Source organism: Urocampus carinirostris, chromosome 1, assembly GCF_059441175.1.
Source record: "Urocampus carinirostris isolate Australia breed hairy pipefish chromosome 1, RoL_Ucar_1.0, whole genome shotgun sequence".
Classification (NCBI taxonomy): domain Eukaryota; kingdom Metazoa; phylum Chordata; class Actinopteri; order Syngnathiformes; family Syngnathidae; genus Urocampus; species Urocampus carinirostris.
The window spans coordinates 61,332,754-61,347,620 of record NC_142349.1 but is presented as its reverse complement, the minus strand read 5'-3'; the positions used below and the strand labels follow the sequence as shown (position 1 = coordinate 61,347,620).

The window sequence follows — 14,867 nt, the reverse complement described above, 5'->3', positions numbered from 1 at the left end:
GTCTTTTCGTACCATCTGAATGGGATGCCTGCACTATGGAAAACTACAAATGACAGCCATTACAGGACGCCATGTTGGCTCTCAAACATGTCCGGAAGTAATTTGTGATAAAACGGGGCGCGCTGGTGCGAAAATCAAACACTGTTCTAAACAGAATCCCTCCGAGACATTCAGTAGTATTATTTTCGTCCCATACACAAACAGCACTACATTATATTTTTTCATTCACAAAAAGGATTATGCTGTGTCAGAATGGGCACAAAAGTAACCTCCGGTTCGGGTGAATATTTATTTACAAAACATGTCTTGGAGGAAGGTAAGAAACTAGCTTGCAAAGTACTTTTATCAGTCAGTCACTGGTTTTCTCAAAGTTGTTCTTCGTAGCTAGATTCGGGAGTATCTCATAGAAAATATGTTAAAAACCTTCTGTAATATTTAAGGGAAAAAACAGTTCGGTTTGTTAATTTGTGTATGTTTGTGTTTGTTTAGCGTAAAAATTGCTCCAAGGATTTAAAGTGTGTCCTCTTCCCGGATGATGTCGAAAGCGGTGTGAGAGCAGTGAAAAAACCATCAGCACTTTCGTCATCGTCTTTAGCTACCACCAGGAGCTGGCAGCAATGCGGGGAAAGTTTTTCGGAATCTCCGCTCGCAAAGGTTGTTTATAGACATAAAAAACGACACGCTACAATATTAACAATTATTAATGACACAAGTCAAAAACAATTGATTAATTACAAATTCGTTACGGTCAGCACATTCGCCTAACACGCATAATCCGGGCAAAAGACATGTTGGTCAGGAGAGGGATGGGCGCCACCAGGCTGTACTTGCCCAAGACACACCACAGGAAATGGTGCCCCTACGACCCTAGTAGTTAAGCGATTCACCCACCGCAGGGCACACTGGGACAGACAAATTGCTCGCTCATTCACACCTAGGGACAATTTGGACCGGCCACTTCACCTAACATGCATGTTTTGGGGATGTGGGAGGAAACCGGAGTGCCCGGATAAACCCACGCAAGCACGGGGAGAACATTCAAACTCCACACAGGAGGTTCGATCTCATGACCGCAGAACTGTGCCGCAAACGCGCTAACCACTGCCCCGCCGTGCTGTCCCCCAACCAATTAAACAAGTACTGTATTATCCGCACTATAAGGCGCACCGTGTTATAGCGCGCACCCCCAAAAAATAGTTTTTGGTCCTATATTTGACATACATAAGAAGCACCGGATTATAAGGCGCTACAATGGGAACGTCGACAAAACAGTCAGATAGTTCAGTCCAACTTATTACCCCCTTAACATCCCGAAAGCTTTCAAAGAAGCAAATACGTGTCGTAGACACGTGCGGATGCGGTGTCCGTACGATGTCACTCAAATGCATCGTTCCAAATATCATTCGGAAGGTTAAAGTCTTGGGATTCAAGAAATGCCAACCATTCCTTAGTTTCTATTTTCTTTTTCGCTCGCAACTTTACTGTGCATATGACAATAAACACTTGGAATTGAGTTCAATTTAAAAAAAGACCCATCACAGAAACATCGATATCACTCTGAAACAAAATACTGGGAAAATATATAGCCGGAGTAGCTCACCGAAGTCGTTGCATTCAATAATAATGTGCAACCATGGTCCTCTTATATCCGTGAGTGTAGTCAATCCAGGAGAATAAAATATTTACAAATACAGAATAGTAAAACATGCTTTCTCTATGGCGTAGACAACCAACCAAACTTGCTATTCATATTCATCTTTTTCAGCCAATTGCAGGCTTTGTTTTGCCCCTTTAACCTATGCGAGCCTGTAAATGATAAAAGGGATCCGCCCCCTTTACCTCCAAATAACTTTAGCCAATAGTGATCGATTCAACTGATGATTGACACATCTTTTTTGGCCAATTGCAGGCTTTGTTTTGCCCCTTTAGCCTATGCGAGCCTGTAAATGATAAAAAGGATCCGCCCCCTTTACCTCCGAATAACTTTAGCCAATAGTGATCGATTCAAATTATGATTGACACATTGGTTAGCCAATGAAACGCCGGTATATAAATCCCAGCATACACCGCGGACTACTTCGCGTTCGGGGGAAACACTAGTCGGCGGATTCTGCATTAGTTGCAAGACTTTGCGACTTAATATTGATCCATGTATAAGGCGCACTGTATTATAAGGCGCATGGTCAGCTTTTGAAAAAAATTAAGACTTTTAGGTGCGCCTTATAGTGCGGAAAATACGGTACTTATTTAGTTAACTGCAAACTTGAAAAGCGGAATTAATTGAGTTATTAATCAGATAAATATCCATCCATCCATCCATTATCTGCACCGCGTATCCTCGGTAGGGTCGCAGGGGGGCAGGAGCCCATCCCAGCTATCTTCGGGCAGTGGGCAGGGGACACCCTGAACTGGTTGCCAGCCAGTCACAGGGCACACAGGGACAGACAATTCGCTCGCTCATTCACACCTAGGGACAATTCGGACAGGCCAAATAAGCTGACGTGCATGTTCTTGGAATATGGGAGGAAACTGCAGTGCCCGGAGGAAACCCACACAAGCATGGGGAGAACATGCAAACTCCACACAGGAGGTTCGAGCTCATGACTTCAGAACTGTGCCGCACACGCGCTAACCACTGCGCCGCCGTGCTGCCCTAGATAATTATACATTTGATAATTAATTAAATAGTTAAATCTAAATTGATACGCACAATTAAGTGTTTTTTAGATTATTAGTTAAGTGTGTAATTCATTGATAGTCATAATAATTAATGGTAATATCTGACTCGCTTTGATGCATGTGCAGGCTGGCTGATCCAAATGAAGATTTTCTTTTTTTTTTTTATTACATTCAAAATTGTTTAATACTCAGAGATATGTTAAACATTGACATAGAAGAAGCAATTTCACTTTTGTAACAATTAAATTAAATTTTTGACTTATATTGGTCACCAATGAGGAATTGTTCTCGAATCACTGATTCTAAGACATTTAGAATAAAATTGAATGCTTTTGTGAAAGTAAAAATATGTATTTTATGGAGCGTATATTTGAAAACCTATTTTGTCAGTATTTTATTGCAAATTATTACTTTTTGATTGAGCATAATTTTTAAATTTGTGGCTATTTTAAATTTGTACCGTATACATTTAAGCATGCATTGAAATATTTGTCTCTGTTTAACGATAAATTGTAACAACAATGACATTTCATACTTTGTTCCAGGACTTGAAGACTTCGGGAAGAAAATTGTCCGCAATAAGAAAATTGGCTCATCCACCTGTTTCAGGTACATTGAGATGGGGGGAAAAACTTGGCAAGACTAGTCATTGATACAATATTAGAATTGTCTTTATTGTCTTTGATAACAACTTAGTGAACTTTGTCAACAACAAGATTAGACATGGCGGTCCAGGACAAAAATGTGATAAAAGACTAAAACGAAAAACATACAAATAAAAAAATACGATTAAAAAAAAAACGACAGTATTTTCACACCCATTTGGTGCACTGTTTTAAAGGGCGCACTTTCTTTGGTTGGAATTTTATTTTCGGGGGTCGGCTCATATGCCCTAATAGACGAGAGTCTCACGCGACCGCCCTTATTACAGCAAAAAATGTGCGTATCAATTTAAAAAAAGCATCTACCCTATCTTCCAACTTATTTGAACACATTTGTTGCTGCTAAATATTATTTCACTACATTTCATTGCATTATTGTTACGATGCAATAGTTTTTCATTTCACTATTGTGATAATTGATACTAACCTCAAAACACTGCGTTGTAAACAGTTTTTTTCTTTATCCTGTTTTAATCTTGTTTTTACCTTTAAGTCTTTAATACAGTACATGTTTACCCTGGAGTGGTATATAAAGACAATTCACTTCCATTAAGAACTAGTTCAATGACAGTAGAAGCAACATATTTCCAAAATAAAATTACAAAAATAAAATAGGAATATACATTTTAGTCTCAAAGATCCTTTGTTGTAAATATTTTTGCTTGTTTATGCTGACAGTCTTTTATCTTGTTGTCATTACGTGTTTACCCTGGAGTTACAGTCTAATCTATCTATCTATCTATCTATCTAATCTTGTAGCATACAATGTTTTACTACATTGTTATCAATGTCAGTAAACACAATTTAATTAAATTGAAAAATAGTGCAATGACATTAGCAACAGCATAATTTCATATTAGAAGTTGAGAAATAAAGTAGGAATACATATTTTTCTATACATAGGCAATATATATATAAATATATATATATATGTGTATTTCTTTTTTCACAGTATTTTATAGTACTATTTGTGTGTTGACTGTCAAGATAGATATTTTTTTTTCTGGTTTGGAAGTCAAATATTCATTGTTGGCATCAAGGTCCACTGTTATTTAGGAGTTTAGGCATTAGTTTGTAATTTGTTTTATTTTCTCACCTGTAGTCTTTTTTCCTTTCCTTTTTTTTCTTCAATCATTCTTGTTTTTACTTTTTCATGATCCAAAATTATTAAAATATCAGTTCTTTGATTGCTCGCTGACTACTGTAGTACGCAGTGGACTGGTTGCCACCCTTAAGATCCAGCATGTTGTCGGACTGTGAAAATAGTCAATAAAAGAACATAGCAACTTATTTTATGATCTCAAAGCTTAATAACTATGACTCTTACCCACCACAGACCACCACAATGAAGATCCGGTGGATATTCTCTGGAGCTCCTCCAGTGACAGTGGCCAGTCGGAGAGCGATGAAACTCAACAGCAGCGACCTCACAAACTTCCAGTCACACGGAAATCATCGGACATCATTCAGTTGAATACAAAAACACTTTACACTTTTAGCACTGATGGAGGAGGTGAGTAAGTTTAAAGTACCGTAAAATTCGAAATAGAACGCACGCCTGATTATAAGACGCACCCAGCACATTTTTAGAGAAACAAACATTTTGTACAAACAAAAGCCGCACTTGACTATAAGCCACATGTGCCCACGTTGAAACATGATATATTTACAGAGAGACTGTACACAGAAAGAGTTCTAATAATGATGTCTCTGTAACTGAAAACAAGTTCTGCAAACAAAAGGTAGATGGCTCAAAATGATCAAAGCACACCATTTTCTGCTCATTTTATTTGCCCAGAATGGGAAGAAATAATAATAAAAAAGGAAAAATAAAAATAAAAGTAAGAAAAATAGTAATGGGTGTAAAAAGAATCAAAACAGAGAAAGGAAAGAAAGATAAATGAATAATGGTTAAATGCCAGAAAAAAATGAGAAAAAAAAGGAAAATAATGGAAGAAGGGAGTAAATAGTAAAGAAAAGAACAAATGGTAAATTAAATGGTAAATGGTCTGCATTTATATAACGCTTTTCAAGGTGCCCAAGACCTCCCTCATGTATGGTACCTTAACCTCTATACGTTTTGCTGGCCAGACAGACTTTTGATAAACAAATACTAACTCTACGATGTCACCAGTCCCTGAAATACATCATGTCACATATCATTGAAAAGCTTAGATGACCATTTTAAAATATACTCATCTGAAAAACACCATGATCAGTCTGAAACAAGATACTCGAAAACTATAATGCCGGCATAACTTACCAGTACGTCCCCTCGGCAGTCTTGAACTTCTTTGATTCCCTGCGAAAATGGCTTTGTGACATGGGCAATCTATGGGACCAACAGTCTAAAATATTTACTCTGAAACACCAGATAATGCAGACAAATGAGGAATCCGCCTTAAACATTTCTTCTTTTTTGGATGTTGCTTCCTGTAATGACGCCACATTAGTTCGGTTTACTAATAAACAGACTCAGAAAATTATTCCCGGTATGGTTGTTAGCGGTGCTCTTTCGATTGACACCATTTCCATGATGGGTGGTCTGTTCATGCTAGTTTTATTCATGCGCAAAGTTACATTAAACTTGCGACTTTTTCGACACATATATTCCACATATCTAACTCTTACCGTTACTGCTCGGGCCCCCCCTGGGAGCCATTAGAAAAAATGCAAATATTACCCGCATCATTGCATAAGCCACTGGGTTGAAAGATTGGGAAAAAAGTTGCGGTTGATAGTCAGAATGCTATGGTAGTATTAAGTGCACAGAATATATTCTTTTTTTTTTATCTTCCTTGCAACTTGCTCCATAGAGGACCTGGCTGATATAGAAACAGACGAGTCAGAACATAATGAGGAAAAAGAGAGCGGCCAGCAGATCTCTGACTATGACTCCTGTGACGACAGATCCGAAGACCTCCCGGCAAAGCCTATGGATGTGAGTGAAACAATCACACCAAATTAAGGGAACTTTTTTCACACTTCCATTTGACAGGGTTGGGTCAGGTGCTTGCAATCCTTGAAAATGCTCGAATTTGAATGCTCATTGTTTTCAATGATTAGACAGCGCTTTAATTTTGGGTGAAGTGCTAGTCAATGCTTGAAATTGTTGTCATGTTTCTCAATATGTCGGCTTAAAAATGACACCGAGACTGCCCTCTGGTAGCTTTGCTTTGAGATTGCATTTCTTCTTCCCTTATGATTAACAAAGGCTTGCATTAGTTTGTATGACATTGTCCCATGAGGCATCATTTTACCCTACAAGTTACACCCAAGAGGACAGGTGCATGCTACACCTAAGCAGGGCACTATCAGTTGTGTACTAGTGCAAGGATTACTTATTATTTATGGACATTTATTAGTGGCCAAAGAAAGGATAAGGTAGCGTTTGCCAGTGGTAAATTGCAATGGAAAGAAATTTTGTTAATTTTTCCCACCACCTATACGGGGAAAGATTTGTTTCAAAAACAAATACATTCGCTATATACTCATAAGTGTCCTTGGGCAAGACACTGAAACCCTAATGCCCCCAATAAGCAGGTTGGCGCCTTGCATGGCCGCTATTGGCGTGTGAGTGTGTGTGTGTGTGAATGGGTAAGTGTGAAGCACATTGTAAAGCGCTTTGGGAGGTCTTCATTGACTTGAAAAGCGCTATATAAATGCAGACCATTTACCATATATAATCATTTGGCTAGTTAAATCTGCACACACAAAACTAAAAATTGCATATGGATCTTTTTGTGAGGTCGGGAACCGGCCAATTACATTTTTTTTTTTTTTTTTTTTTTTTTCAATAACTGGAACATTTGCTTGGTACACACTACGCACGACCCTCGAACGAATTTCAGTGGCGGTGACTGTTGGTGGACGCTTCTCTAGTTATTGCTATTTGTGAACACTAGATAGAGCTATTCTGTTTCCAATGCTTGCAAGTCACAAGTCTTGATGGCAAAGCTTATTTCTGCATGGCCATTTTGACCACGTTCTGTGCAGTCTGTAAGAGTCAAAAGGTAAGTGATTTTTTTTATGTATGCATTTATTTATTTGTTTGTTTGTTTACTTATTTACTTATTTATATATTCTTCCATTCATTAATTTGAGTCAGTTAGTGATTAGTTGTCCACTAGATGGCATATTCTGCACATGCCTACAGCAGGATGACACTCTAACCGCCAGTTTTGCACTATTGGAGAATCTTCTGGTCGTTTTCCAGACTATCAAAGTTCACAAGCTGAAATTGCAATAAAACGCTGGCCGACGCGTATCCACTCCAGTTATTTATCCTGTGTAGTGAATCTTTGTAGGGTGAAGGAAATACTGTGTTGTATTTTCAAGACCATGAAGGAATCCAGCTGTGCTGTTGACATTAAAGTGTGTTATTCTTTTTTTTTTTTTTTTTTTTTTTTTTTAAATAATTGTGATAATTTTATATCAGTTAAACACTATCCTTCTGTTTTAACATTTTTCATCTTTTTACCTTATTTCAGGAGCTTATTTATTCTCAGATAGTCCAGTCTGAATGTTTGCAAACTGGTACCTTTCTGACTACAGGCCATTTATATACATTCCATGCTAGTTGGGGCTGAATGTTTGTGGTATCACAGCTGCCGAGTTTAGCTGTTAACTAGCAGGAAAATTTAAGCTTTCCTTCTGGTTCTTTTACTATAGTATCACATTTATGCATGTATGTATTTCCGTCTGAATGTTTACCTTGTTTCTGTAATTGCAGTTTCCTATTTTATTTTGTTATTTTAGACGGAATTGAATGACCTGCATTGTAATTTATGGCATCCCCTTTTTGGCTGAAAACTATTTGGGTCTGAATATTTACAAAAGGAATGTTTTCTCATGTCAATACCCTAGCCGGGGTTCACCAACCTTTTTAAAGCTGAGAGCTACGTTTTTTGCAACTGATTAGCTTGAAGGACCACCAGTTTCATATGCAGTTCATAAATAACAGTAATGTAACTTGTATGTTACTGTGTCACTATTATGTTTTAACCAGGTTTTTAACGATTAAAAGTAAAGTTACAATAGGCTCAGTCGACCACTAAAACATATGCGTTGAATAAGGGGTTATTTACATATACAAAAAAGGCTAACTCTTAAAATAACTCAAAATCAAATTTTAGAAAATCACAATAAACCATCACTGTCAAGCTAACACGCGGACATCACATTAGTGACCCGTACCTATGCAGGTAACTATTTGGGTTCTTTTAACCATATGGCTCCTGTATAAAAGGGACACTGTGCATAATTTAGTGCTGCCTAGTGGTAAAAATGTAATTAATTAGAAATAAACAATATTGATTAAATAATAAGCAAAAATATATTATCCATCACATAAACATCCATTATCCATGCTGCTTATCCTCACTCAGGTCGTGGGGATGCTGGAGCCCATCCCAACCATTTTCGGGCAGTGGGCATGGGGCACCCTGAACTGGTTGCCAGCCAATCGCATGGCACACAGAGACAGACAACCTCACTTATTCATTCACACCTTTGGACCAGCCAATTAACCTGCCATACATGTTCTTGGAATGTGGGAGGAAACCGGGATGCCCACGCAGGTACGGGAGAATATATAAACCCCGCACGGGGAGGCTGCGGTAGCTGGAACTGAACCCTGGACATGCATTTTTTTAAAAACTCTTAGCTTGAGATATTTGCACAAATTTAACAGTAAATGGTAAATGGTCTGCATTTATAGCACTTTTGAAGTCAATATAGACCTCCCAAAGTGCTTCACACTTACCCATTCACACATACACTCACACACCAATAGGGAGTCAGCCATGGAAGGTGCCTACCTGCTTATTGGGGGCATTAGGGATTCAGTGTCTTGCCCTTCGACATATATCACGGAGAAGCCGGGAATCGAACCTGCGACCTCTAGATCCCAAGACGAAGCGCTCTACCTCCTGAGCAAATGCCGCCAGTACATAACATAAGGCTCACCAAAAGGAAACTGACAAAAATGTTGGCAATCTTGCTGTTACAATGACTTTTAGGGGTAAAATCAATTCACACTGTGCCTTTAAAGCAGACAAATTGAAAACACATAAATAGTTACTCCTGAATTAAGCATCCGAATTAATTCTTGTGTCACCCTATTAATTCGCATCATACTCATGTGTATCTTTAATTTATCCTAATCATGTTCAAAATCATCTGATATTTCCAGCGACTTGACAACACCTTTAACCACATGCTTCTGTTTCAGAAGGACACTATATAGCTCACGAGTAGGGTCTGAATTCGTATCACTGGCTGATAGAAGCTCAGCAATGTAGATGCGTATTTGCATCTTAGTGTGTTGTTTCTGTAACTATGCAGTTCCAAGTTCTGTACATGTTTTGAAGTCTGAAGGGTTGTTATCACAATATACAGCATATGTTCTGTATACGTCGTCAATGTTGAGCGCTGGAGGCTTTGCTTGTTCTCAGGTGCTGTGTTTGTGAAAGGCTCGGCTGGCATGGAGGGAATGTTTTAGGAGTGGCGTGCACCAATTCACGACGGCCAACTTTGTTTATGTTGTGTCAGGTAATTGGCATGTTAGATTGAGTCTCATTAGTGATGTTATATGATTCTTGGTGGAATTTTAAGGCTTCTAGCCATCAGCTCATCCTCAATAATTTTGCTTTTACCTTCCTCTGTAATAGATTTTCTTGTTCAGCCCACACATATATGTCAATCCATTGTGCCAAATGCAAAAGGCATTCTGGTAGAGTGGACAGTTTTAGAGACCAAAGCAGAGTGCTGAGGAAGTTTTTGAGTTGGTTAAAAGGAAACACGTCGACAGATTAACATCCCTGCCGCAGAGATGGCTACTTCCTCCTGTCACAGCTTACATTTTTGCTATCATCAGCTCTCTTGGAACAGGTGAATTTTAAGTTCATGCTATCTGGAGGTGCTTGGTCTCAAACATTTAAGAGCACAGAAATTCATTTACTATATGCACGGCTCCTCAATACGTTTTCATTTGGAGTCTCCTTGTCAAGAGTCAGGAAACCTTGTTTCTTTAGACATTAAACATGAAATGAAGTGAAAAATATGTGTACATCTGCATGCTCAAGTACAAATAATATTCATAACAAATAATAGGGTTTCACTTTACACAAGTGACGAAAATATCTAAATGGTTTCTGCAGTAAACCAGTCAAAGTCAAACTTGTGTTTCCATCTGATGGTTGTTGTAATTTCAAAATTCATTTTCCCAGAGGAGATAAATTATCGCTGTCTAAAAATCAACAAGTATTAAAAAGTCTCCTTTTTTACATTACCCAACTCTTTCGTAATTATGACACCTGTGAAATAAAACATAATGACTGACTTTTTGTGGAAATGGAACAGGTCATCGTAGAGCTGTTCTGTTACCTGTTGACATGCTTAAAGTTTTGCTGTTAGTGTATGTAGAATGGTTTGCCTATACTCAACAAGAAATCTATGTTTATTGTAGCAGTCCATTTTTGGGCGACGCTATTATATGATGGCTTCCTAGCCCAATTAGACATCAAATTATATTTCTTAGGGCAGCACGGCGGTGCAGTGCTTAGCGCTTGTGCGGCACATTTCATTTCTTGGGAACCGGTCGTAGGTTCAAATCCAGCTCCAGACTTCCTGTGCGGAGTTTGTATGTTCTCCCCGTGCTTGCGTGGGTTTCCTCCGGGCACTCCGGTTTCCTCCCACGTTCCAAAAACATGCATTTCAGGTGAATTGGCCGGTCCAAATTGTCCCTAGGTGTGAATGAGCGAATGAGTTGTCTGTCCCTGTGTGCCCTGCGATTGGCTGGCAACCAGTTCAGGGTGTCTACTGCCCGGAGATGGCTGGGATGGGCTCCAGCCCCCCCGCGACCCTAATGAGGATAAGCGGTATGGCTAATGAGATGAGATGAGATGAGATTATATTTCTTTATTTTCCCTGATCATAGTTCCCTACTTTAGCAGTTTGGTTCCCATCTGTTCTGCTCAGGTCTGAATGTTTTTCATCTACTTCTCTTCTTACAGCAATCCATTTTCACATCTCACCAGGAGTGTTTGAATATTTATGTTGTTGCCATTATTGCTGCAGCCCATCTGTTTTCCTTCGAATAGCAGCTTGAGGAATTGGATGTTTACTTTGTTTCGTTCATCTCAGAAACCGATTTCGGCAGATAGTAGGGCGAGTCTTAATATTAACAATATGGTTGTCCTCTTGCAGCTTTCTTTAGATTGGTCAGGATGAGTAGATCATAAATGGCGTTGTTCAATAGCAATTATTTTCAGGACGATTATCGATACTCAAATATTGAGTAGTCATTAATACCGGGATATAGCTGTCTAATCTCTGCTTAAAGGACTACTGTATTTTTAGAGATATCAATGAATCTCAACAGAATGTTTTTCAGTAATATTGCATTTACTCTTTGGTAATATACATTTCCATTAATATCTTGTTCCTTATCGATATATGCTTATTTGAAGGCACCGTATACCCGTATTGGCTTCCTATCAGAGTATCAATACTTCAAAACCTGGTATCATTACATGCTCATCCCCATCCATATCCTTAAACCATTTGATTCTTGCTGACAGCAGCCCTTTGAAATAATAACTATTTGGGCTCTAAATGTTTTCTTGGGTTTGGTCCCAGGGGTCTCCAACCTTTTTCAAGCTGAGAGCAACTTTCGATTACTAATTAGCGCAAAAGGCACGCAGTCGGATATACATTTCTAAAAAAGCAAATTAGCTAGTTGGCCTAGATAGTTACTAATAGTTATTTAGAAAGGTAAACAGGTAAAGTATAGCCTGGTGGCGCCCAACCCTCTCCAGGCCCTTAAATGTTTCAACCCAGTCTCAAACCTTTGGCTTGTTAGAGCTTGATAGCCCAAAATGTAGCTTGATAACAGCACAGAAAGTAAAATGTCAGCTAGATAGCATGCAAAAATTGTAAAAAGCAAAATAAATATCTAAAAAGGTAGGAAGATAGCTATCTAGAGAAGGTAAAAGGATAGATGGCTAAAATGAAGTGCACAATTTTTGCACATTAATTGGAATGCAGTTTGTTGTATTTCCTGTAAAATAAAACAATACAAAGATGAATAAATAAATGAGTTTAATACACAAATAGGTTCTCATTCTACTCTTTTTATTAATTGCTCAAAAAAATTATCAATACTTAATTTTTTTTTGTCATTAAAGTCCATTAACTGGAATTTATTTTTTTTAATTTCTAAAATAAAAAAATATCATGTTTTTACCATGTTGTTACTATGTTGAGACCAGGTTAATTGTTTAAAAAAAGGTTAAATAGACTCGGTCAACCAATAAAAAAATCATTTTACTAGAAAATCTCAATGACCGAGCACTAGTGAGCTTTTTTTTTTTTTCTTCAGAAAAGATCTGCAGGCACCTCAACTGTTCCTTGGGGACTCTTGCTGTGACCTATGTATATATTAGCAGGGCCTCAATGTTTCTGAATCATAAACATACTTAAGGAAAGTGCTGACACTTTTTGAATGAGAATCATTATATACAGTGGTACCTCCACTTACGAATTTAATTAATTCTAGAAGTAGCTTTGTAACCTGAAACATTTGTCAGTAGAGACACCTTTTGAATGCGCTAATCCGTTCCAAGCCCCGCGTAAGTGTATTTTTTTAAATAAATTGTTGCATCAAAACATGAAACACATAGATATTAAAATTAAGTTACCGCACATTGAACATAAAATGAGAGGCACATAAGTTACCGCACATTGAACATAAAATGAGAGGCACATAATGTAAAAAAAACAAAGAATAAAAGAAAGGTTAAAAGTATTCATCTACTTTTTACTGGCCTCTTTGTTTACTCTTCTTCAGCAGTGTTTCTCTGCCTCATGTGTCTTGAAAAACTGATCCAATGACATCTAATTTTGCCCGCTTTTGACAATCTGTCGGAAATGAGCGAATCAGACGTCATCATAATGAGCGATAGCCCGACCTGTCGACATTTTTTTCTGGGTGATTCCTTTCCACAATACTTCATAAAATGTTGCCAAATTGTCATTAATTTGTGTTAATGGAATGATTGCTTCATCTTTCTCCTTGTCGTCTCTGAACTTGGCGGTGTGTTTTCATACCTTTCCATTATCTTTTGCTTTGTTTCAATGGCCAGAAAAAGTCTCTTCCGCTTCCTTTCCCCTTGTCCACTTTTCTGCATGTCTTTCGTGGGGTGCATTGCGAATGAAAGCCTTTCGTACCATACATTAGACTGTTTACAGAGTGGGAAGCGGACACGAAGAGCATGCTGGGAAGGGGACACAGAGAGCATGCTAGGATTCGCACATACGCACCGGTAGCCAAGTAGAACTCTGGAAGCGGTACTGTTCTGTATGTTTTGCTTTGCATCCTGAAACACCTTTGTAACTAGAGGCAATATATTACCGTTCAGGTACTTTATATTGAAACCTGATCTTTAGTAAATGTGACTAAATACTGCAACCGAGGAGGATACATTCAGCTCTGAGATGTGGTTTCAGTTCTAACCTTGGGAATTTAGGGGTAATTATTCGTCCTCAGTTTCGTTTTGGAGCTATTATTTTCTGACCCGTTTGTTATCTACAAACCTTTTTTTTTTTTAACTCAAGCGCATTGTTGATCACTCTTCATTTTATTAAACCTCCCATGAATCTGCGTCACTAAACCCCTTGCAAAAATATCCTGGAAATGATAAAAGGCGCACTTCATAACATTTTTTATGATGCATTTTATTGGCTAAGAAAAATGGGGGGGAAATTTAAATGACGTACACGTATGCTCGCACGCATGAAAAGTAGAAACGCAGTACTGCACTCACAGATTGAATGGGTTGAAATATTTTATTTTAACTCTGAGCCAAACATAAAATTAGTTGATAGCTCCTTTTATCTTTTTCAATCTTTTAATATATATTTTTCCCATTTTATCTTTTAAATCTTTATTACATGAGAATCCTGATATCCACATCATCTTATTGTAGACAATACACACTGCATTCTGATCAATGACAATAAAGACGATTCGATTCTAAATGGATTTTTGCGAAAGAAAAGTACATAATTTTGGTATGGAAACATTTTGACATGTCAATTTTTCTTTAAAAGTGTGATTTTCCTTTCTCGTGGGATGTCCTAATAATCTAGCAACGTTTACTGTTCAGTTAAGGACGAATATTTAAAAGAAAGGCATATCCATGAAGTAGAAAACGTTGAAGATGATGGTCATGATAACACAATAGAATAGTAAAAAGGAGAAGTCAACAATATTTGATCTTAGTCATGTTTTTATAATATTTTTTTTAATCCTACCCAGTGTTTTTTTTCTATAACTACTTAATAAGAGCACAAAAACAATTGCATAGTCTTTAGAGCAGGGGTCAGGAACCTATAGCTGTCAAGCCAAATATGAGTCTTTATGAGTACATCTTTGTTGAAGATAAAATGAGACCGTTGCAATTTTACTGAATCATTACAAATGTGAACTGACAAGTGACTGCCGTACACCATGCGAAGCTAAAG

At 37.9% G+C, this 14,867-nt stretch overlaps 1 protein-coding gene across 1 annotated transcript in view; it reads left to right on the top strand.

Moving 5' to 3' along the window:
* The first annotated feature begins 102 nt into the window (after window positions 1–102).
* spidr (scaffold protein involved in DNA repair) overlaps window positions 103–14,867 on the top strand; it is a 90,530-nt gene continuing 75,765 nt past the window's right edge. Inside the window, exons 1-5 of the mRNA XM_088347439.1 lie at window positions 103–316; window positions 490–654; window positions 3,225–3,288; window positions 4,678–4,854; window positions 6,158–6,282. Of these exons, the coding sequence (XP_088203565.1) occupies window positions 302–316; window positions 490–654; window positions 3,225–3,288; window positions 4,678–4,854; window positions 6,158–6,282 (546 nt within the window). The 5' untranslated portion in view covers window positions 103–301. The remainder of the gene's footprint in view (window positions 317–489; window positions 655–3,224; window positions 3,289–4,677; window positions 4,855–6,157; window positions 6,283–14,867) is intronic.